Source organism: Pezoporus flaviventris, unplaced genomic scaffold (assembly GCF_033815535.1).
Source record: "Pezoporus flaviventris isolate CSIRO_AGI_PZ_B2104156 unplaced genomic scaffold, CSIRO_AGI_Pfla_v1 ptg000001l, whole genome shotgun sequence".
Taxonomy (NCBI): Eukaryota; Metazoa; Chordata; class Aves; order Psittaciformes; family Psittacidae; genus Pezoporus; species Pezoporus flaviventris.
This window is the reverse complement of record NW_026892549.1, coordinates 6,458,343-6,481,458: the sequence shown is the minus strand read 5'-3', so window position 1 is coordinate 6,481,458 and position 23,116 is coordinate 6,458,343. Positions and strand designations below refer to the sequence as shown.

Here is a 23,116-nt window from a genome sequence, read left to right as displayed (position 1 = left end):
AGCATAGCCAGTGGGTTAGGAAATATTCCTATCCCCAGTGCTAGGAATTCAGATTTCTGGAAGAAATCAAAACCTGATTTTTTTGAATGTTACGATGAAAGCGATTCTTGGGAGATGCTGCTGTCATTATTCAACACCCGGCATCACCTTCAAAAGTCCTGCCCATCCACGGAGCTCGAAGGCTGCACGCAGAGTGGAGACTCCCAACTCCCCATGCCTCTTTCAAGGAGGAGCTGAACCCCATCATGAACCCAACCTAGCTTATAAGTGCCTGGGATAAAAATATCTGACCGGCTGCATCATGATTTGTAGCTGAGGTCCTCATGTGCAAATCCTGCAAGTGAACGCTTACCTTTGGACTTGTTCATAATCTTCACCACATTGGTGGGACTGTGGTCATGAATAAACCAATGTACTTTTTTAAGCATGCATTAAATCAAAACCTTTTCCCACACCAGGACGACAAGGCTGTGCTAATTGCCCTGTTTCCACTTCATTTTTTTTCTCAATATCCCTGGATGAAATGTGTCTTGCTGAGATATGAGCACAGAGAATTCCTCTTTTTTTTTTAGGGAAAAAAGTTTGGAGGTGCCCAGGGTGCCAGCAGCTGGCTGTCCTGCCATAAACTCCTTATTGCCTTCTGCATTTTTAATGTTTTGAGTTTTTTTTTTTGTTTATTTTTGTTCTGTTTTTGTTTGTGTTTTAAATCTGGGTTTCTTTTGCCACACACAAATGAGGACAAATTTTGAAATACTGCTATATGTTTGTGACAGAAACCCTCTGTTTCTAGCAGTCCCTACTGCAGTGTGCTCAGTGTTAAACAAAGGAAACGGGATGCAGCTGTGACTCTATCTATTGCATATGGTAGGGGTGGGTACCACTGTGAGTGATGTTGCTGCCACTCCAGCAGAGACAAAATAACTTTTCCAGGGGAAATCATGAATGGTTTGGGTTGGAAGGGACCTTAAAGCTTATCCAGTCCCAACCCCATTTCCACTAGACCAGGTTGCTCAAAGTCCTGTCCAGCCTGGCCTTGAACACTTCCAGGGATGGGGCAGCCACAGCTTCTCTGGGCAACCTCTTCCAGTGCCTTATCACTCTCACAGTAAAGACCATGACCCTTCCTGCATTGCTTTCCAGCTAATGGAAGCCATCATCATTCTGTGGGCAGCTGGGAGAGAGACAGGAAGGCTCTGGGTTCTGCCAGCACCCCAGCAGCTGCTGAGAGTACAGTTTTGGCAGCCATCAGCACTGATTCGGTTGAAAGGATGCTGGGTGAGCCCCATGGGGCCTGGCGTGTGGCGGGGTTTGACAATACCATGACAGCAATGCTACCTTCATTTGCAGAGACTCATCGCTCAGGTGAGCCATCCCAGTTCAGCCTGGGAACAAGGTGGATGCTTTTACCTGGAGAAACTGGGCACCATTTAAGGCTGGCTCCCCTTGCATTGCTAGAGCATTGTGCGCTGGATCTGGCCCTCCACCCTCACCATGTGCTCAGGGCAGTTTTCTGGCTTGCTTCATGCATGAGAGTGGAGAAAAGGATCCGTGTGGCTTCTCTTAGTCTTGAGAATTATGGATTACTTGGTGCAGCTCCCAAACATAAAGTTGTTATAGGAGAGTACGGGCAAAGGGACCCCTGACTGTGGGGGGTAGGCAGAGAATGGCAATGCAGGATGCTGGGTGGGCATTTCAGCCTGTCTCTGTGCACTCATTTGTTTTCCCCCATTGTCTTGCAGGCACCAGTGACCCCTTGCAACTGCTGAGCAGCTGGATAGGCAAGGAGCCATCTGGTAGCCCTCCTGTAAGCACTGCAGCCACTTCACCAAGCCCCTCGGGGAGCAGTGGAGGGACGCTGCTGCCCGTCCCAAGCACTCCCTTCCCTGACTCTCCAGGACAGCCCCAGTCCTCCCCACAAGCCAGTAGCCAGACTGTTGCAAACAGTGTCATGCTGCACCCCAGGAATGTCATTGGCAACTCCACAAGCCCCTCACGCACAGCATCGCCTGCCATGGACAGCACTTTTGGAGGTGAGCTTTGCTGGCCCCCAGACTTGGTTTATACTTTTAAAAAGCCCTTATATAGCTTTTATTTTCTTGGAACAGAGAAGATGATGCGTTTTGCGTATATTCTGTTTGTTATTATTTGGATGGTTAGCTGAAATTTCCTGCTGAAAGCAGGAAAAAACAACAGAAGACATAATTTGGTCCAACATTTCTATTAAACATAAAAAAGGCCTTCGGACCTTATTGTTGTGTTCTCTGCAGGGTGGGCATCTGCAACTGTGAAATATCTCAGCTGGTTCAGTGCCAGCTACAGAGCAAAAGTGAGGTCGCAGCCCTACCTGAGCTGTGTGTTCCACCTGAGTGCTGCATGAAGTTGGTAATCCATACTCATGACCATGCCAGGGGAATTTGCTCTCAGCTAGACAGGAAGAGATGCCTCTGTTTCAACAACCCATACAGGACAGCAAACATGAGAGCCCTGGTCTTCGTGGCTTCCTCTCGCTTGCTTTGCAAGCAACTAGTTCCCGGAGCTCTCAAAACTGGAGGCTTTACCCCACTCCACACAAATTTATTGAAAACCTCAAGTGTTACCTACTCCTTATTCCATGTGTTGGGCTTGCCAGGAGCAAACACAACTGCAGCGTTCTCACCCTGAAATGTCTTCTCCCTCTGTCACAGCTGCTGGGAGCAGCATCAGGGCTGCAGAAAACCTGATGTCCAGTATCCAAAGGGTAGCACCTGGCTCAGCAGCAGCTCAGCCCTTGGCCTTGGTGACCTCTTTGCTGGCCCTAGCACAGGAACATTTCCCCAGGCCCTCCACAGAGCATGGGTTTGCCCCTTCTCACCCAGCTTTGGAAAGCACTGCTGTGGGTGAGCTTGGTTAGTCTATGGTTTGTTGTTTTACCCTATTTTGTGCTTCCTTAAACATTTTTCCGTGTTCTGTTAAGCCTTGGGATGTGAATTGAGCTGCAGGCTCACGCAGGAATGTGGCCATGCTCAGGTTTCTCCCCTTTGCTGTTTGATGCTGTGCTCAAGCTACAAAAAGATATTAAGAGAGCCTGGACTGATTTCCACTGGGTGGGATTTAAAGACAAGTCCCTGCAGTCCTTATCCCATGGGGTTTCCCACTGGCCGAGCTACGCCACCTCTCATGAAGCTGTGCTGTCCTGGCAGTGAGCCCCGGGTTTTGTGCAAGGTCTTCCTGCAGTGAGGGGATTCATGCTTTTTCAGAAGAGTACTTTGTCCAGATTGAAAACTTCCTATGTTTTAATATCTGTACGTGCACTCTAAGCATCTGGGAAGATAATGCATCCATCTGTTTATAATTTCATATGTATGATATGAATCTTTTTTTTTTTATTATTGTACTGTAGCCATTGGAAGCAGCTACCAGCCATCCAATAGCTCAGCCACGGAGAGGAGAATTTCAGACTTCCTCACCACCAGCACCTCCATTTCCACAACAGACACCAAGGGTGGAGGGAGGATGTTAAGGTCTCTGCCAGCCAGCACCAGGCTGGCTGATGCAGCAGAGATTTCCACCTCTGGTACTGAAATGACCAGCTCTTCAGCCCAGAGCCAGTCCCTTGGGATGTCTCTGGGAGGCCAGTATGGTGGTGGCAGAGGGGCCACAGACTTGTCACTCGTGGGCTCATCGTCTGCTTTGGAAAGCACTTCTCCAGGTGAGTTTTGATAGCTAGCCATATAACTCAGAACATTATTTAAGGATCCTTTATAAACAAAATACATCCTTCTTATTTTAAAGAAAGAAGGAATAATATTGTATTTGGCACATTCTGTACATTTAAAAACATTTCACAGAAATGAAAGTATGGATAAATATTATTCTTGTTGGAAGAAAAGGATAGATTTTCCTTGAATTTTCAGTTGAATTTTGCAAGCAATAATTTCAGCAGTTCCTATAGAGAGACAATTTTTTCCCTGTCTTAATGATTTCCCAGTATGAAATATTTCCATATAGAATATTCACATATACATTATCTGCATCTACTGTCTACATCATAGCAGGATGAAACCTACCCAGCTGTTTTCATTTATGTGCATGCAGTTTTATAGTTCTTTTCTCCAATTTTTTAGCCTTTAGCAACAATTACGATCCCAAGAGCGTCCCAGCTGCAGAAGAGGCGATGCTGCGCTCAGACACCCACGGTGCTGACTTGCCCAGTATGGCAGCAGGCGCACCAGGGTACCCCACAAATGGCCACACAACTGGCATGACAGAGGGATCTGCCAATAACACCAACCCCACCAGCTCTTCAGGGGAGACATTCTCCTCCTCAGGGGCCAGGACACACCATCCTAGTGGCTCACAGGAAACCTCTGATCTCCCAATGCCTCCCAGGGAGCCTTTGCTCACAAGCTCCTTCTCTGCCTCCGAAAGTACTTTCAGAGGTAAATTCGTTAGTCTGAAAGCTGGCTGCTTTGGGGCTGGACAAGATCTCATATACCTATGTTGTTTTCTCTTACATATGTCCATCAGTTGTTATTGGATACATGGATATTCTTATTACTGGCTGTGTTGGGCTGACAGTGGGGCTGGTGGAAAGGGTGGGAGTGCATCTCAGCTTTTGGGTGAAAAAGTGAAAACCATCAATGTCCTCATTGCTAATGCAACTCCTGTGCTGGGAAAAGCAGTCATTGGTCAGAAATATGTGCATGCACATTCTGCCTGCCAAGAGACACTTTTGCTGGGGATTTGCAGCCATCATCTGGCACTGCATCTGCCATGCTGATCTGTAAGAGAGGCAGTGTTCTGAGAGTCCCCACAGCTACAACATTGCTGACTTGTCCCATGCCCTTGGAGTGGTCCCAGATGAGCTCTGCTCCACCATCCACTATTAATTCGTAATTCAGCCCATCACTCTGTGAGTTACAGTGCAGCTCCTGCTCCTGGTGAGCTGGTGAAATACCAGCATCCCAAGCGCTGCAGTATGGGAGAGCCCTGGGCAGCATGCCTGCTAAGCGTGGGATAAATCAGGCTGCACTGAACATGAGGCTGGGGCATGGGGGTGTTTCTGAGTATCTTGTGAGTGAGGCTGTGGCCTGCCCTGCACGGACCTGAGTGCCCAGTGCTGCGGGGCGCTCGGCCCCGCAGCTGTGCTGTCGGCCCACCACTGAGGTGGCAGCTTGGCTCTCTGGACTGTCACTAGAAAACCTAAGTCAGGACTGTTTTAGCTCATCCTTTAGATTTAGCTTGACGTTTTAAAGGCAGCTTAAATGTATAAACTGGATACTGTGCACAGCCTGCACTTCAAAAATCTGATTTCAAGTTGAGATTTTCATGGCTTTTTTTTTTTAAGCCACATATGCTTGGATGTGAAGGGTTCAACTCTTCCCAGAGCTGCGCCTTTTCCAGCTTGAGAACCTGGTCATTTCAATTTCTCAACGAACAGCATAGAAATGTGCGCTATATAAACAAGCCCTAGATGTCTAGTTCTAGATGCATAAATCAAACTGCTTTTATTGTGTCTTAGGTGTCAGAAGCAGCCACCAACCAGTTGACAGCTCAGCAACAAACAAAAACCCCCGTGCTTCCTCTCCCACCAGCACTTTCTTTTCAGCCATGGCCGCAGGCAGCAGTGGGAGGTCCCCAAGATCTGCCACCAGCAGTAGCCGATGGACAGCAGAAGTCTCCACGGCCACTAGTGGCATGTACAGGACCTTGGGCACAATCCGATCCCTGTCCACATCTTCTGTGAAAGAGACCTATGGATTTCATGGGTCCAGAGAAATCACGGATTTCACCGAGTGGATGGCAGACTCTGTGCTAACACGCTCTCGCTCTCCTTCAGACGGTCCTTCCTTAGGTGAGCTCAAGTTAGAAGTGAAATACCATTTTACTTGTAAGTAAAAGGAGGACTGTTACTGTATCTCACACTTGCCTGACTCTTTTCATCTGTGCAGAATATGTTGTTTGGAAGGATACAGTGTGATCGTGTGTCTGAACCTTTTCAGCTCTTGCTTGACCAAATAATGTAGTTTGGGTTTTTTACAGAAAGGGCACATATGTGGAAAGTTTCTCCATTTAACAGGCAAAAGAACTCAGCATTAGATCAAGGATTAGATCATGTGCCTGCAGTCCCAGGGACAGACCTCAGTGCTGCCCTCTGTCCTACCCCTTGGTCCATGCTGCTTCACAGAAATATGACCAGCTCAACGAATTTAAGGCAACTTTCAATGTAGTCTCTGAGGTCCTTCACGTCGCAGCTCAGTCCAAGACCTTACTGGGGTGCTGAAGGGGTTTGATCTCCCAGTCCCATTTCTTTAGAGTCCTTCTTGAAGACCATCATACTACTCAGTGCAGTGCCTTGTCTGAACTGATTTCCAGGCTTTTCTGTGTTGTTACAGTATTTGTTTGTTCTAGCAGCATGGAGTGCACTCAGGCACATAATGATGAAATCAAGTGCTCAGTGTTAATAGTTCAACAGTTTTTATGTAATAGCAGTTTTCTCAGCATCAAACCATGATTTTAGAAGGCAAATTTCTGTATGAAGGATTAATGTCTTTGGAAATTTCCTATTTTCTTTGGATGATTCTCTGGATTTCATATTTACTAATTGTGTATGTACTTGCTGCCTCTGGGTTTTACTGGAAGAAAGCTCATCTGTTTATTTATAGTTTTGTATGTATAAAAACGTAAATTATTTCTTTATCACCTCTTAGCTACTGGAAGCAGCCATGTATCATTCAGCATCCTGGCAACAGACAGAAGAACCAATTTCCCTACCACCAGTACCTCTGCTTCCACAACAGCTGCCAAGGGTGGAGGGAGAACGTTAAGGTCTTTGCCAGCCAGCACCAGACTGGTCCAAACAACAGAGACTTCCACCACTGATACCAGATCTGTCAGCTCTCCAGACCATACTCAGCCCTCTTTGGGAGCCCAGGGTGGTGGTGGCAGAAGTGCCACTGTGTCATCCACAGACCCATTTCTTGCAGGCTCACCACCTGCTTCAGAAAGCATTTCCCCAGGTGAGCTCTGACTGTACCCATGGGGCTTCTTCCTATAGACCTCTAACGACTGCTCTGAATGGAGGAGTAGGGGCATGCAAAAAAGTGCTGGACAATGGTGTTGGTCATCATGGAAGAAAATTTCGACTTCCAGAGAAAAGTGCATTAACTATTTTTCACATTTAGTCACCAGAAAAAAAACAACAGCCTTACTACAAGAGCAGTCTGGCCTTGAGATTTGGTGTGCTTTGCTGAGACGGCACAATTTCAAGACTGCCCTGTGGGCTGTGTATATACAAACAGCACATAACACTAGTCATTCCAGACTCTTGCCCTGGGATGCAAATGCAGTATTTATTGATCCCATACAAGCCTGCCATGCTTTGTTTCGAGTACCAGGGACTTTGGTGCTGCTGTAACCCCCCATCACCCACCACAGTGGCACTGCAGGTGTACTGTTCCCATGGCTGGACTGTAGTGCTGGAGCAGCACTGAAGGGAAGCAAAACCAATAGAGCTCTTGCAGCTTGTTCCTGGTGCCCTTTTCAAGTTGTTCTCCTATGAGCAGCAGTTCCTTGCACAGGAAAGGGTTATGTCTTCACGGTTAGTGTTTTCTCCAGGTTTGGTTTTTCCGTCGTATCTTTGCCATCAGCCTAAGGGTGGTGGTGGAAGAGAGCACACCCACCTGTTTATAGCTTAGGGTGTATAATTGTATTTTGCTTTGCTCTTTCTCAGCTGAAGGGACTTTGGCAACAGGAGGATGCCTGCCCAATGCTCCTCTCACCAGTACACCCAGCTCAGTGATACCCACCAACGGCGGGGAGAGGAGCACAGTGCCTGTGTCAGACACCCATGCAGCATCCAATGTGGCAGGGAGCTCTGCTTCTGCTTCGCCCCACACCAGCTCCTTCGATGTGGTTCTCCTACCATCCTCATCAGCAACAGAGCCTGGGAGGCAGAGCAGTGTTTCACAGAGTGGTGCTGGACTTGCTGAACTTCCAACAAAGCCACTGCCTGCATTTTCTCCCAGCATTTCAGTCCCATTGCCTCCACCAAGTGTTTCAGGTGGGTCTTCTGATTTCCAGGTTTGCTGTTGAGGACATCCCTGCGCCTTGCCACCCTCCTGAGCTTCCGAGTTGTCTAGCTTTAAACTAGATTTGCCTTTTTAGTAAGTCTGGTTTATAGTGAATGGTATTTTAGCATTGTATAGCTGGTGAGTTATTTGCCTCGTGACATCTGGGGCAGTGTTCCTTATGCTGGGAACTAGACAGCCAGGCAGCTCTTCTGGGCCATATTTCAAAGCTGTCATGTAGCCTTGACCTGAGCACTCAAACCAGGGAAGCCTGGCATGAGACATGGCAAGGAATTGGTGGACCTTTTGCCATTCCTCCTATCCCAGTTATTGTGTATTTCAGCCTCAGCTCTGCTCTGCTCAGCTCAGCTCTGCTCTGTCCTGTCAGAGCAGGTATGAAAGCTACTGATCTGCCCAAGGGAATTTTCTGCACAACCTTCTAGACTAGTTCCTACATTCCTGCCACCATTCTCCTCCAGAAACACCATGCACCCCAATCTGTTTAATTTTTCTGATGTAAAAATGCCAGAAAAGTAAAGGGGGAAAGTACAGGCTGCCTGAAAACCCCACTTAGCAAATAAGTCATGCTGGTCACCAAGTAACACCTTCACTGTGGGGATCGACATATTCAGATTTTAGTCCCTGAAGAGTCCTCAAAGGTATTATTAATATGCAAAATAAACGTTTTTAAATAATTCTATGTGTATATCTGATTTGCAGTTCCAGAGGGAGGGAGAACAGTTTCTGGTGCTCCTACTGACACTGTATATATCTCGACCACACTCTCCAGCCACAAGGAGGGGACATCTCAGGCTGTAGCTAACCATGGCACGTGGAGCACAGCAGCAGAAAGCCCCATGTCTCACACAGACATGGCCAGGGAGCCCCGTACTAGCTTCCTCCCATCTTCCACAGCATGGCCTGGAGCAGGACACTTCACATCCAGCCAAGCAGGCTATCTAGAGCCCAAGGTCACCCTTTCATCCGGGGTCTCCACCTACTTCTCAGTTACCCGTGTACCTTCAGGTGAGTTTTATTCAACTCTGGGATGGAGTTTGAAATAGAAAACACAGTACTGCCCCTCCACTCCCCTCTTCCATGGGGTTGATACGACCACAAACATGTCAGAGTTTTGTGGGTATCGTGATGAGGATTTATAAGCAGTGGTGATTCTGCTGCTTAGTATTGCATATCTGCAGCTGTTGATGCTTAACAAAAACATCCCAGGACTGAGATGTGTAACTTCCTCCTGCAGGACACATCCACTGCCTGCCTGGGTTGTGGTGATAATTATATGCCATTGTGACTCTAATGGTACTGATTGTCTCTCTCTCTTTCTTTAGAATAAGCTTTTTGTATAAAACCCACATTTAAGGTGATATATATGTGAGATCTTCTTAATCTGTATTTAATCTTTATCTGTGCAATTTTATTAATCTGCATTTCCAAGCAGAATTGTTGTAGAACTCACAAGTGCTATCTACTCTGAGATGATAAAAATTAGATGCCTGCTTTTTGATCCTATTCCAGCTGTGGCCAGCAGCCATCACTCCCTAAGCAGCTTGAGTGCTGAGGAAAGGATGCCCAGCCCCATCACTGATCCTGTGTACAGTTCATCCAGGTCTGCTGGGGGTGGAGAGAGGACACTGCACTCAGTGACGGATGGTGTGTTGGCTGGCGGCACCGGTAGCTCTGCTTCCTATGCCGAAACTGACAGCTCTCCAGCGCCAGCTCAGACGGTGTCAGCGGAGCAGAGTGGGACAGTCAATGCCTCCGCCAGCAGGGGCTTTGCGACGGAGACGCTCTTCACACGTTCTTCCAAGTTACCCACTTACTCTTCTGTCCAAAACGATCTCACAAGTAAGTTAGTGAGTGTACACCCAGTGTACATTTGAGGTGGGGGGATGTTCATATTGCCCTGCATTTATCTATGTTGTATACAAAATTCTCATTTATTAGTCCATGCAATGCCACCTGTGAGTTCACTCAGGGGAAAGTTTTTACCAAGGGGCTCAAAACCAGACCCCTCTAGCTAGGAATCATTCCAGAAGCGAAGCCATGAACCTGAGCAGGGAAACTCTCTTGTTTTGATGTCCTCATTATTTTTTTTTTCATCCTAACTGGTTTCTTTTGGGTGATACTTTCAAGTGTTTCACGATGACCGAAATTAATCGTAGAATTAAATCAAGTTTTCAATACTCTATTTTTTATTTTTAGAGATTGCTGAGCTTAGCTGTACATCCTGAAATTGACTGCGTCTTTTATAGTAGATAATCTGAATTTTTTGCAGACCGATGTGGTAATAATTTAGGATTTCCTGACTGCAGTTTTCAATCAGTGAGTTCATGATAAGCTGCAAAGTAACATAATGTAATAAATTCATTTGCAGAGGCAAGAAGATCACTGTATCTAAAAACAAATCAGCAGAAGAAGATGGATATTCTTTAGTTGGGAGTTGAGGATAAGAAGAAGAGAATATGAGTTTCATAAATTTCAAGTGATAAAGAGAACAGATATATTTTCCTGCTTAGCTTGCCACAAAATATCATGGAATGATAAGCGCTCAATCACATTAGAGAAAAGCAATACTGAAAGAACAGTGTTTTAGAAACCTATGTATTTCGCAGAAGCCTTGTGACTGTCTGAGTTCACCATTTTAGAACCAATTAAATGCAGGCTCATAATTCAATACCTATGTTTGGATGGCGCTCCAATTTTTTTTAAGAGCATGGGCCAGTTCACAGACAAGAACTTTTTATGTAATTAACGAATTATTTTAATATGACATCAAAATACTTTCATACTACTCCACCTTTCTAATATATTTTGTTCTTTTAATCCAGGCTTTTCAAGCAGCCATCAGCCAGTCAATAGCATCGATGCTGAGAAAAGGACCTCAGTTTCTCATACGGATGGCACATACATTTCAACCACATATACCAGAGGAGGAGAAAGGACCCTCCTGTCTATCTCGAATAGCAGCACCTCTGCAGACTCCTCAGAAAGTTCCACTTTTTTTCCTGAAATTTCCAACCCTTCTGATCCATCAAAATCTTCTGTGGCACTGGACAGGAGGAACAATGTATCCAGAGAAGGCAGTTTTGTTGAACCATCTACAGAGCCGTTGCTGGTACACTCTTCCAAACAGTTGACTTCTGCTTCTGCAGGCAGCGTACAACATACAACTCTCTTCAACACTGACTCTGGGTTGATGACCACTGGCAGGTCATCTATATCTTCATCAGCATTTCCAGCCCCTTCCTCACTGTCATCTCTGCGTCACTCACTGTCATCAACACCAGCACCAAATTATCTGTTTACATCATCGGAGTCATCTGAGCCACTCTTGTCCTCTGTAATGGCATCTTCATCCCCTCTGCAGGCTTTGTCATCCTCCTCACCCACTTCCTCATTGTTTTCCCCATCTTATTCGTTAGCATCTTTATTGCCTCTGTTTTCATCGCCATCATCGGTCTCACAGTCCAATGATAGCAATCAAACAAGCACCTCTGTAGCTACGACTGTGGTCAGGCGGGTGCCCTCCACAGCTGCCGTGGCTGGGAGCTCACACAGAGAGACCAAAAAGCACAATGTCACGCACCAGCCCCGAGACAGCACCACCTTTACCTCCACCGGGTCTCTTCTTCCTACAGCACCTATGGAGCAGCTTGGTGGACACATCGTGTCTGTTTCTGATCCCGTGACAGTAACAGAGACCACCTCACCCAGAGTCACCACTTCCCAGGGGGGCAGCTTTGGGAAGGCAACGCCGCTGCTTACCACAGCCAGTGATGCCCCACAGCCTGGGCCAACAGAGGCACCCCATACCCCCTCACTGAGTGCCACAAACCACAGCATCATCATCCCTGTGGTTGTACGGACCACAGTGAAACCTGCGCTGACAACACCAGCCAGTCACCCACCAACCCCAGGTGATGCCAGCACTACGAAAGACCATAGAGCTCAAACGCCGGCTGCCACTAAGCGTGTCTATACCATTAGTGAAAGTACAGAAGCTGTGGATCCCACCACTGCAAGGCTTGGTAAAGTCACCGAGGAAAGCATCCTTGTTACGAGTCCTTCTGAAGCCTCTCCAACCAGCAAGACCACTGTGAGCCTTGCAACTACTCTGGCTGCTACCAAAGCAACCACTGTTCCTCCATCAGGTAGCACACCAAGGCTGAGGATGTCATCTCCAGCAACAGGTAATGTGCCTAGTGGTGCTCATCAGTGGTGGGGACACCAGGAACACCTGGTTCCCCCTTTAAGGGTCTCCAAAGGGTTATGTATGTATGTATGATAAGCCTGTTGTCAGCAGGGTTTGAGGGTAAGAACTCAGTCTCCATGTTGGTATTTTTAAGCTGTTTAGCAATCAAGCTGAACTGTTGGAAGAGGGTGAGCATTCTGGTGAACATTTCTGTTATAAATGGTAAGCTGAAATTTGAAAATTTTAAGAAAATAAAGCTGACTGGCCTTTTAGGTAAGAGTAGGATGCATTTTATATTTGTTGATTAGTTGGCAGTGTTGCTGGATATCAATCAATATTTAGTTTATTCATGAGAAAAGGCAGTTGGCCAGCACCTGGTATTTGTGTTGGAACTTCTGTTACTACGATCTATGGTAGTTTTCTCCCCACATCACTAAATCATCTCCTACTCAAGGGCCTGTTGCTTCTTCTGGCAGGCTACATAGAATCATTGAATCATAGAGTAGTTAGAGTTGGAAAGGACCTTGCTGGTTCCAACCCCCCTGCCATGGGCAGGGACACCTCACACTAAGCCATGACACCCAAGGCTCTGTCCAGCCCCGTCCTGAACACCACCAGGGATGGAGCATTCACAACTTCCTTGGGCAGCCCATTCCAGTGCCTCACCACCCTTACAGTAAAGAACTTCTTCCTTATAGCCAATCTAAACTTCCCCTGTTTAAGTTTTAACCCGTTACCCTTTGGTGTACATCTTGCTGAGTGTATTGTTACAATCATTTATAACTGCTGCCAGGCTCCTTATCTTCTCAAGTAAATACATTGACCAAAGTTTTATATGAGTGGAAACCAACTGTGTGTCTGAAGTTCAGGAGCCTGGCCCTTATGCCACTGTAGGATATTGTGTGTGCTAATTGCATTAATCTCAGTGAAATACTGGCAATGGTATATATTCCATCCAATAATTAAGTATTTAAAGGTTACTTATCAAGCTAATTGGTTTTAATTATAGCTACAGCTCCATGAAAGAAAAAAAAAAAAAACAAAACCCAACAACAACAAAAAAAAACCAAAACCCCAAAACTGTAGAGGAATGGATTTTTAATGAAAAAATTAAGGGAGCATATCCTTTATATCAAGCAATTCACACTTTAGGCAAGTTACTCTTTTCTTTAAGTACTGAGGTTTCCCACTTACCAGAATGCAAAAGAGTCTTCTGCTACCTTGGACATAACGCTCTGTACATGGGCACTCACCATCGTGAGAGAAGAAGCTGCACTGGTCCCCATGGAACAAAGCACAAACTGAAGGACAGCAAAATGAAAAGTCAGTATTTTAAAATATGTCCACTCATTTCTGGCTGCTTATATCAGAAGCAGCAAATCTCCTCCTTGCTGATGGTGGAGTAGCCGTGCCAGGCTAGTTGAGACAGGTAATTGCGTCCAACAGCGTGTCCTAACACAGAGGCTGGCTCAGGACTCTGGTCTGCGCGGCCTCTGTGATGCCATGGGGATCACAGTGCTGTCAGATACACACACATGGGTTTGGCTCTCATGCTTTGTGCTTTAATTGCAAAGCCCATCCTTCTTGCCTCTGCTGCAGTCCTCATTAGCAACCGCAAAATAGTTACAATTGGGGTGTAAGCTGTCTTGCTTGTCTTGTACTGCCTTGTTGCCAACAAGTCCACAGTCCTGCCTATGATCTGCCCTTGCATGTGTGTGTGATGTGTTTGTGCTTGTGTGAGTCACAGGCAGAGCAAGAGGAGCATTTTTGACCAGGACATGTTTTTTTTTCAAAGGGGAGTATTAGCTCTCTTCTTCAATTTGCAGTTTGAGTTGATTCATCTATGAAGCATCTGAGACTATACTCATTAATCCCCTGATACTCCTTATTTCTCAGTTGGTGTGTGCTCCCCAAGTCCTCGCTCTCTCAGAAGACAGTGCATTACAAGTGATGGCACAGGCAGGTATCGCTGCTGTGGCCACCCCAGCCTGGCATGGAGGAAACTGCAGCCCTAGTAAAGATGGTGACAGCAGATAAGGCTGCTTCCACCATTACTGGGTAGCCTACAGACTGCGTCAGTGTTCAAGCACTAGCTTTGGATCATGGAAACAGGGCTTAGATGAAAAGGGCAGGCCTTTGGTAAAGGAGTCCATGGTCCAAAGTCTATCACTGACTGTCTCTCCATCCTTAACTGTAAGATTGTTTGTCTTTGGAAAATACTCTGAGATCTGCAGATGAGCAGCGCTGTAGACAAGCTGGGTGTTCATATTAACATGCATCAACACTGGATCCCAAGGGCTTTTGAATGAATATTCAAGAGAAAGTGGTTTGTGTTTATTCTTTCAGCTCCAACAGAATAAGTAAGCTCCATCAGGATAAATAGTAAGCGCAAATGATGCAATATAGAATCTGATAATGCTCAGGGGGTCAGAGAAGAGGAGCCAACTTGATCTTTTTTAACCCAGCAGTTGATTTTTGTGATTCTGTAACTATAACCTGGGGTTTTTTTTCTGCTTTTGTAGATGTGGATAAATGTCTTTCCAACCCTTGTCCTGCACTGGCCACCTGCAACAACACCCATGGCTCTTATATTTGTCAGTGTCCTCTTGGCTATGAGCTGGAAAAAGGAAAGTGCAATTTAGGTAAGAAAAGTGAAAAAACAGTGAAGAAAAAGATGGAAGTAATTATCTGTAATCTTCTAAAATAAATTAACTGAAGCTCATACTAGTTCAGGAGCTTAATGTTGCTCCCAGCCACCAGTTTTAACAAGAGCTTTTTACTGTTTATACAAGTGCAGTGTCTAATGGCTGTTGTGCTGGGGAGCAGGCACAGTGATGGCTCAGAGTTTCTTAAAAACAGCAACAGAGTGATGGGCTCAGGCTTGTTACTAAGGACAGATGTGCCCCTTCTGTTCCTCATGTGTTTTACAACCCCCAGAAATCATTCAGCAGCTTCTCATAGCTCGAAGCCCTACAAACAGTGGGGATGGCACTTGACTTGAGAGAAGTGACATGGGCTATTGTGTAACCTGGCTTCAGTGGGATCAGCCATGTGTGGAAAGTTAAGCAGCCATGAAAAGTCTTTGTAAGATCAAGGTCTTGTTTTGTACCTTTAGCATTTTTCATGCAACGCAATTATTAGTTGGAACTCAGGTTCTGACCCCCTCCTTTCTATTAGAGGACTCTAAATCTCAAGGATTTACAATGTCTCATTGTAAAGTGGAATTTGTTTTGCTAGGGTTTCTTCTGACCCTTAATCAGCAAGGATTAGAGGAATGGAAATTTTGCTAAGGAGACATGGGTGAGGTGTCCCTTAAGGGTGTTTTGAAACATTTCTTCGAGCTGGAATGTGTCAGCTTCTAATTTAGAGAGTTGCTTTGATTATGCCTCGAACTGGGATATGAGTAGATTATATAAACACTGTGAGGGTGATTCTCATCTCTTTTTTACTGAGAATTGTTACATTATAGCTGTCTGATATAAAATCTGTGCTGAAGATAGGCTTTGTGTATGAGGAAAAATGGGAAAGAATTGGAGGCTTTATAACGTTGTGTGCAATGGTATTCTGTTTTTCTGAGCTCTTGAGTTCTCATTTCCACTGAGTATCTCATGACACTTCGTACAAGATTTAGGGGTATTATCTCTCCAAGTCTGGACAACTCGGATTATTGAATTCTGCTGCCATGAATCAAATATCAATCTAAGAATGGAAAAATGCATCTTTTGGACCTCTTTTCAAATGTCATTGCTCATTCTGTCCAACAATTTGAAAAATTAAAATGTCCTTTTTCCAGTGGCTTATTTCGACTTGCTCATTTGCTTTCTTTCCATTGGAGGGGTGGGTGAGATATTTGACATGTTTACCCAAAATTATTATAAATAGCTTTGGTACCTAAAGCTGTCTTGTTGCTAAATTTACCTAGTTCTGTCTGTGCTCAGGGATCCTTTTAAATTAGTCTGTGTTTCTATATGAAATGTAGGAATGCTGCAGTGAAATGCTGGCTGAACAGCACTGAGCTCTGGAGTTTGACTTGGGATGTGGGAACACTGCCGTAAACCTTGGGAAAAATCCCAAGGCTGGGAATTTGCTTTAGTGGGGCAGTGACTATAAGCTGTGAGTTTTCTGTCCACTGTGTGAAGGGGTTTTCCATGCAGACAGGCGGTCATGTAAATGTGAGATGTGGATAAACCACAGTTACACATGGTATGGAGATGTGTGTTCTGACTAACTTGTCTTATTCTCCTTTTTAGTAAGAATATTTATTGGCCAGGTGCCCCTGAAACTCAATATTACCCATGGAAAGTATGCAGAGCTCCTCCACGTTGAGGGTGAGATCCTGGCGATGGTGAGTGTCATTGTCAGGACTTCGTCAATGCTGATGAGACAGGTCCCCTTTGCTCCTTTTACATTTGTCATGGGTAGCCATGAGACTCTCTAGTGTGGATTTAGCCTTTTTAATCATCGAACCATCCTGGTCTGGAGCTAGTAGGATTGGCAAGATGCGTGCTTTTAAACTGCATCATGCTTCTCTCCCCTTCTCTGCCCTGGCTGTCAAGACAGCAGCAGAGAGATCTGACTGCTATGGGGCTTAAGACAACATATCTGCCCAGAAAATCCTGAAGCCCTTTTTGTGAAGTGATGTGGCTGGGTTCATGCTTCTGTAGCCTACGTTCTCTCCTAGTGTCCGCTGGCTGCATTGCCTTCTCCAAACCCTGAAAGGGCATTAGTGCTCTTCTAAGGTCAAACATTAAAACAGTAACTCTGGGTTTCATTGTTCATCAGTATATTTTACAGGTACTGGGGCAGGTTGGACTGCAGCTGGTGACACCTTGCTTTTAAGTCAAACCCCATGAGATGAAGCTCAACAGCAGCACCCACCCAAATATACCTTCCTCTTTGTAGAGCTCCCAGCCGTGCTATCGCAGCCATGTGGCTTTCAGTCAGTTAGGAGCAAGTGGTGGGTGAGCTATTAGTTCCCCATATGCTGTGCCATCAGTTGCTCCAAAAAGAACCCTGGGCTGGGGAAAGGTACATCTCTGTGCGTTTTTTTAGCCAGGTCATTGCATGCATGAATTTGACCTGTTAGCAGTTGCTGGGTTGGCTGCAATTCATCCCAACTTTTTTTGGAGTAGGTGATTTGGAGATCCCACAAAAGTAGGGGGGAGATGGAGTGAGTTGCCTTGATGCTGCCTGCCTGGCTTGTGCTGGGGAGTGAAAACAAATGGCCACATGGATCCAAGGGGAAGGAGGCTCCTTGGAAGATGTGCAGGCTCTGAGGGTGCCACTTGGATCTTGGCCTTGCACAAGGCTCTCTTCCCACTAGCTTCTGGCTCATCCTCAGAAGCCCCACTTTGTGGTCATTGCATAGTGGGGCTCCAGGCAGATGCTCATGTTGAAATCCCCAAGCCTTTGTTCCTGTCCAAGACGGCATAATGGTGACTTCAGCCATCCCTTGCTGGCAACAGGATGACACACTTTTCTTATTGAGCAGATGAAGTGCTGGGATGCTCAGAGCCCCCTTGGCCTCAGCAGACAGCTCTGGTGAATGCAGGGGGTGGTATTGGTGACCCAGAAGGACTATCCTGTGCTGTGTCCCACGGGGCTGAATCCCTCCTCACCCCCATGGCTACTAATAGCTGCTCTCTCCTTCTTTGCAGCTTGATGCATCACTGTCCGGCTTACCAGGGTACCATCACTCCACAGTTAAGGCAACCAGGTAAGGCTAAGGCTACTGGGGGAAGAATGAGAAACCTAAGCATTTAGGATGTTCAACTTGAGATCCACATTCCCCATTCTGAGTGGGTGTTGGGCTCGATGTAATCTGACCTGACAGTAGTCAGTGCATGGGGAATGCTTGATCATCTTGTGTGGCTCTCCTGGTATCCCCTCCTGGACTGAGGGGCCTGGGGATGGGCCTGTGAGCTGCCCAGGAGGGATTTATGGATGGTTTCAAAATTAGCTACCAGCACCCCTTCCAGCCCCAAATTAACCTCTCTGTATGTAAGTTTGTCCTGTTTCTGAGGACTGTTACAATGCATGACTGTTTCAGTATGTATGCAGTATTTGTCTGTGATAAGCATCGCTTGCTTTATGTATAATATGCATTAATAAGAGTCCTATGTATAAGGTGCTAACAATGACATCAGACTGACCTGTGGTACTCAGGGCTGTTTTGTTTTGTTTTCTGTTAGGGAGACGAATTTTGTGCATGTTTCAGTGCAATCCACATTCTCTTTAGCATCCAATGTGACTCTTTATGACGTTGTTAGCAGTGTGAAAAGCTACATTCGAGCTTGCAAATCCCCCACTGAAGCCTGCCAGTTCATCTCCAGCCTGAAGCCGCTCCACAGAGGTAAATAGCATCTGGAGGGACTGTGGTGGGAGGGGAAAGGGGTGTTTTATTTGGCTTCTTCTATAACAAAGAGAAAGATTTTGGCATTTGGAAAAACCCCTCTGAATCTTTTTTATCTTATTTAAATGGGAGTCATCTTAAGAGACTCTCGGTATGAAAGGGATGCAGATATTGAGCCTTATCTTTGCCACATGTGTGAGAAATCTGTTCCTCTGTGAAAACATCACACAACACGGGATTAGAAGGCATTGTAGGGCAGCCTTTCATCTTTGGGATGTGACACTGGGCCCCAGCCAGATCAAAAAACCGTAAGTCTTAATTCCACTGGTGCAGCTGGGAGGCAGGGAAACATTGTGAAAGCCAAGAGACAAACCCTCTCAGTGAAGTTGATTGAAACCACTGGAGGCTATATGGGGAACTCTGCTCTCCTGACTGCCCAGTTTCAGTGATGCCCTGTCTAAAAATGACTCACAATTAAGAGCTTTTGATTTCTGTTACCAAATCCTTACCTGCCAAAGAGGAATGTGGATGTAGCACAGAGAACTTGAGAAACACATTAGTGTTGTCACAAACAGTGTGGCCAACAGGACTAGGGAAGTCATAATCTCCCTGTACTCAGGACTGGTGGGGCTGCATCTTCAATACTGTGTTCAGTTCTGGGCTCCACACTATGGGATTGATACTGAGTTGCTGGAGTGGGTCCAAAGAAGGGAAACAAACCTGGTGAAGGGTCTGGAGCACAAGTCTTATGAGGAATGTCTGAGGGAACTGGGGTCATTTAGACTGGAGAAGAGAAGGCTCCGGGGGAACCTTGTCACTCTCCTCAACTACCTGAAAGGAGGATGGAGAGAGGAGGTGGCTGGTCTTCTCCCAAGTAACAAGAGGTAATGGCCTCAAGCTGCTTCAGGAGAGGTTTAAATTGGATATTAGGAAATATTTCTTTATAGAAAGGGTAGTCAGGCATTGGAACAGGCTGCCCAGGGAAGTAGTGGAATCACCATCCCTGTAAGTGTTCAAATAACATGTAGATGAGGCCCTCAGTGACACGGTTTAGTGGTGGACTCAGCAGTCTGAGGGTAACAGTTGGACTTGATCTTAAAGGTCTTTTCCAGCCTAGTTAATTCTATGATTCTGTGAGTGTTGTGCAGGACCTTCTCTAGGTGGACCCCATTGTTGGTGCTGGCCCTGTGCCCTGTACCTCCTGGTCCTTGCTTTCTGAGGGAGCGATAGAGGAGATTTAGCTGCGAGAGGTACCAGCAGGATGCAGGGAATGAGCACCCTTGAAAGGCAGGCTACTGCAACAGAACTTCTGTTCATGGAGCTCTGTGACTTCAGGGTTTGAGGCTTTGAGGATAAAGAGCAGCACCACTCAGCCTGGGTGTAGTGGGAAACCCCACAGATTGTTTTGGCAAAATAAACACAAAGATGAGACATTTAGCATGCGCTTTTAACATGCTGTGCTTTAAAGCCGCACTCCACCAAGGACTGAATTACCTGAATTATTTTGGTAGATTCTCTCAGACTGTATCTAGCCATTACCTCTGATTACAATGCTTCTGCTAAAGTCTACTTTTAACTTGAAATAAGCAAAATAAGGAACAAATTATGTACTTGTGTAAGCGCTTACAAGAAAAGACGTCAGATAAAAAAAAAAATATGATGGATCTAACAGGGAGAGGTTCATAAAAGGTGAGTGCCAAATGAGTGACGTGTATTCCATAAAATCCTATTTCTCATGAATATTTTTTTTGTTTCTTCATTCCATTTAGTCTGACCTCCCAGTGAAAAATGTAAATTTGGTGACACAGTTTTCATCATTTACCCACAGTTTTGCTGAATGCTTGTTGTAACAAATCTGACTTTCTGAAGTAAATCTGACTTTCTGAAGTAAAACACTACTTTGAAGTAATGTAAATGAAAGGACAAATTCTTTGTTTGAAAAATGAAAAAAAATCCAGTGCTTAATATTGAAATGGAAAAAAAAAAATTGCTTTGGGCTTAGCAAAATGTTTTGCTTGCTATAAGCTTAAAAAATGATTTGTTGAACTATCTCAGGGGTGAATGTGTTTCAGCTTGAGCCAAACCAAATTTTTCTTTTTCATTTCCCCTTCTGCCTCCAAGCTGAAACATTTATTATTCTCTCCTTCTATTGGCCCTTACAAATGATGGTAGATATGCAAGAAAAGGTGGCACAGAGTCATGTTGACTGTCTCCTAGTGTAAAAAATACTACTTAAAAGAAAAAAAAGAAAGGAGATTAAAGCAACACATGAGCTGAATGTGATGCCAGGAAAGCACATGCATGTAATGGTGGGTTTAGAGAGAACTGCACTGATGTTGGCTACCTCCTCCTGACAGTTGGCAGCTTGTGCAAGCAGAAAGACCCTGAATGTGACAAGGAAACTTCTGAATGCACTGACTTTGATGGAGTTGCACTCTGCCAGTGCAAAAGTGGGTACTTCAAATACAACAAGATGGACCACTCCTGCAGAGGTATGGCTCTCTACAGCGCGTTTTGCCTGAATTTTGCTTAAACTTTTTGTTCCAGTAGAAATGAGTGTGTTTGTGCCACTATGAAGGCAAGAAGCTCAATATTGTGAGCAAATATTAGCAGCTCAAGTTTCTTTTATTTAGTTAGGGGACTTTTCAGCAGACACTGAAGATACAGTCTCTCTCTAGGAATAATATTATCTCTTTCTAGAGCATGCTGTGAATCACAGTGATTGAGAAGAGGGAGAAAGGGGCCTGACTGCTTTGGGCTTCAGTTCAGTGGCACAGAGCAGAGATGACGTGTGCCTCTGGTTGTTTTGATTTTGTCTGAACTCTCAGCGAACTTTGTAGAAGTGCTTTGAACTCAAAAGCCTATATTAAGACATCATCAATATTTTTAAAATAAGTACCTGAAAGTTATTGATTTATTTTTCAGGTGGGTTCCTAATAGAAATTTTAAGCTTAAGTACTATATTATTATTTAGCTGCTCTTCAGATAATGAAATCTAGTTTTGCTGTATTTTAAACAAGGTCTTTGTCTATGTGCTGATGGTCAGAATGACTTCTGTAGGATCAGGGTGTCCATCCCTAGTTCCAGCAGTTATTGCAGGTCTTCTTAAGAAATGCAATTTTCTGATGACATATCAATAAGAATTGCAGTAGTGATTATATATTGCTTCTGGCAGTTTCTGCTGGGTTGCTGTTGAAATAGAAGGAGATGCTTTATGTATTCCAAATCTGATCAGAGAGTGAGAAAAATGTGCCTGGAAATAACTCATGGACTGCAGGCTCTGGTATGGACATCACGGAGATAGGTTCCAGGCCATGGTGACCTTCCTTTGCCCTATGGCTCTAGCCAAAATCTTTCTCTTTCGTGTTTTAATTCCCTCCCTTCATCTTGTATGTTGGGAGAAGGATTTCTATTAGGAAACACTGACCATCTCCATTGAACCCTGAGAGGCAGAGAAGGGCTTACTCAGTGAGTGGGGAGCTGAGCTGAAATCTGGGAGGCTTTGCTCAATTCTAGCTCCATCATTTACAGTGGGAACCCAAGGGCAAATTACTCCATTTTTCCTGTCCGTGTCTCTTGTGAAGGAGTGTTGTGAAGATAAATATCTGAAAGGCTGTGAGGCACTCAGATGCGATGGTTGCAGAGGGGTAAGAGATCTAACGTCTTATAACATGTGGTTAGTTCCTACTTACAGGTATTTTTTGTTGTGCAAAATATGAAAATATCTCTACCTACGTATAGCGAGGCCTCAGTTCCACCTTCAGCTCTGCGCTGTCAGTAAGAAACATCTTATTGACTAGCTTGAGAGTGTCTGAGGGACAGGGTTGATGCGGAATTTAGGCTGCAGCAGAGTGAGGGTAGCACCGACTGCATCATGCCATGCTCTGGCAAGTTACCAGATTTACAGCATCACTTTGTTCCTATCTGGGTAAACCAGGTGGTTTGGGATTTTTAAAGGCTTTTTCAAAAGCCAAGCTATGGCACTCATTTGGTATTTAGGTCTATTTTCTGATAAACATAGCATACAATATGCAGGCTTCTTTGAAAATCTCTGCCCTCTTAGTGACTAAACAGGAACTGAGGTCTCCTGAGCATCCGACCCTCATTGTGGGTCATGAAAATGTGGCACAGTAACTCCAATTATAGTATTTGCAAAGAGGGAAATGGCTATTGTGCTGCCCTGTCCGGTCTCCCCCGTGGGAAGGCGAGTGTGGCTGGGAGAGGCGCTGGGACATGGAGGATCAGCCACCTTGACCTTCGGGGATTGTTCTGCTCGGCCTTGCAGTGGCTGTCCCCTGGGGCATGCTTGAAAAACCACCTCCTGGACCAAGGAAAAGTTGTGCCTCTGAGCTACATGTTGGTCGTGGTACCTCTTTGTGTGCAGTTCGTCTGCCTCTGGGTCGTTGATGATTTTCAGCCTTCCTGGTATCTTCAGGGCTGTTTTAGAAACAGAGCAACAAACCCAGTGTGCCATCTTTTCAACAGCATGCTATTTTTAATAGCATGAGT

The 23,116-nt window shown here is 45.3% G+C and overlaps 1 protein-coding gene across 7 annotated transcripts in view; it reads left to right on the top strand.

Annotated features, from left to right (window-relative positions):
* HEG1 (heart development protein with EGF like domains 1) overlaps positions 1–23,116 on the top strand; it is a 57,395-nt gene that overhangs the window by 20,061 nt on the left and 14,218 nt on the right. For 2 of the 7 annotated variants that reach the window (XM_061472809.1, XM_061473138.1), the window contains exons 3-18: positions 1,141–1,275; positions 1,740–2,030; positions 2,685–2,885; positions 3,380–3,688; positions 4,104–4,406; positions 5,501–5,833; positions 6,690–6,998; positions 7,712–8,041; positions 8,769–9,074; positions 9,579–9,908; positions 10,892–12,253; positions 14,778–14,897; positions 16,506–16,600; positions 17,913–17,971; positions 18,447–18,607; positions 20,965–21,099. In XM_061472809.1, the coding sequence (XP_061328793.1) occupies positions 1,141–1,275; positions 1,740–2,030; positions 2,685–2,885; positions 3,380–3,688; positions 4,104–4,406; positions 5,501–5,833; positions 6,690–6,998; positions 7,712–8,041; positions 8,769–9,074; positions 9,579–9,908; positions 10,892–12,253; positions 14,778–14,897; positions 16,506–16,600; positions 17,913–17,971; positions 18,447–18,607; positions 20,965–21,099 (4,779 nt within the window). The remainder of the gene's footprint in view (positions 1–1,140; positions 1,276–1,739; positions 2,031–2,684; positions 2,886–3,379; positions 3,689–4,103; positions 4,407–5,500; positions 5,834–6,689; positions 6,999–7,711; positions 8,042–8,768; positions 9,075–9,578; positions 9,909–10,891; positions 12,254–14,777; positions 14,898–16,505; positions 16,601–17,912; positions 17,972–18,446; positions 18,608–20,964; positions 21,100–23,116) is intronic. The other 5 variants (XM_061472888.1, XM_061473060.1, XM_061472974.1 and 2 more) reach the window with 5 other exon arrangements.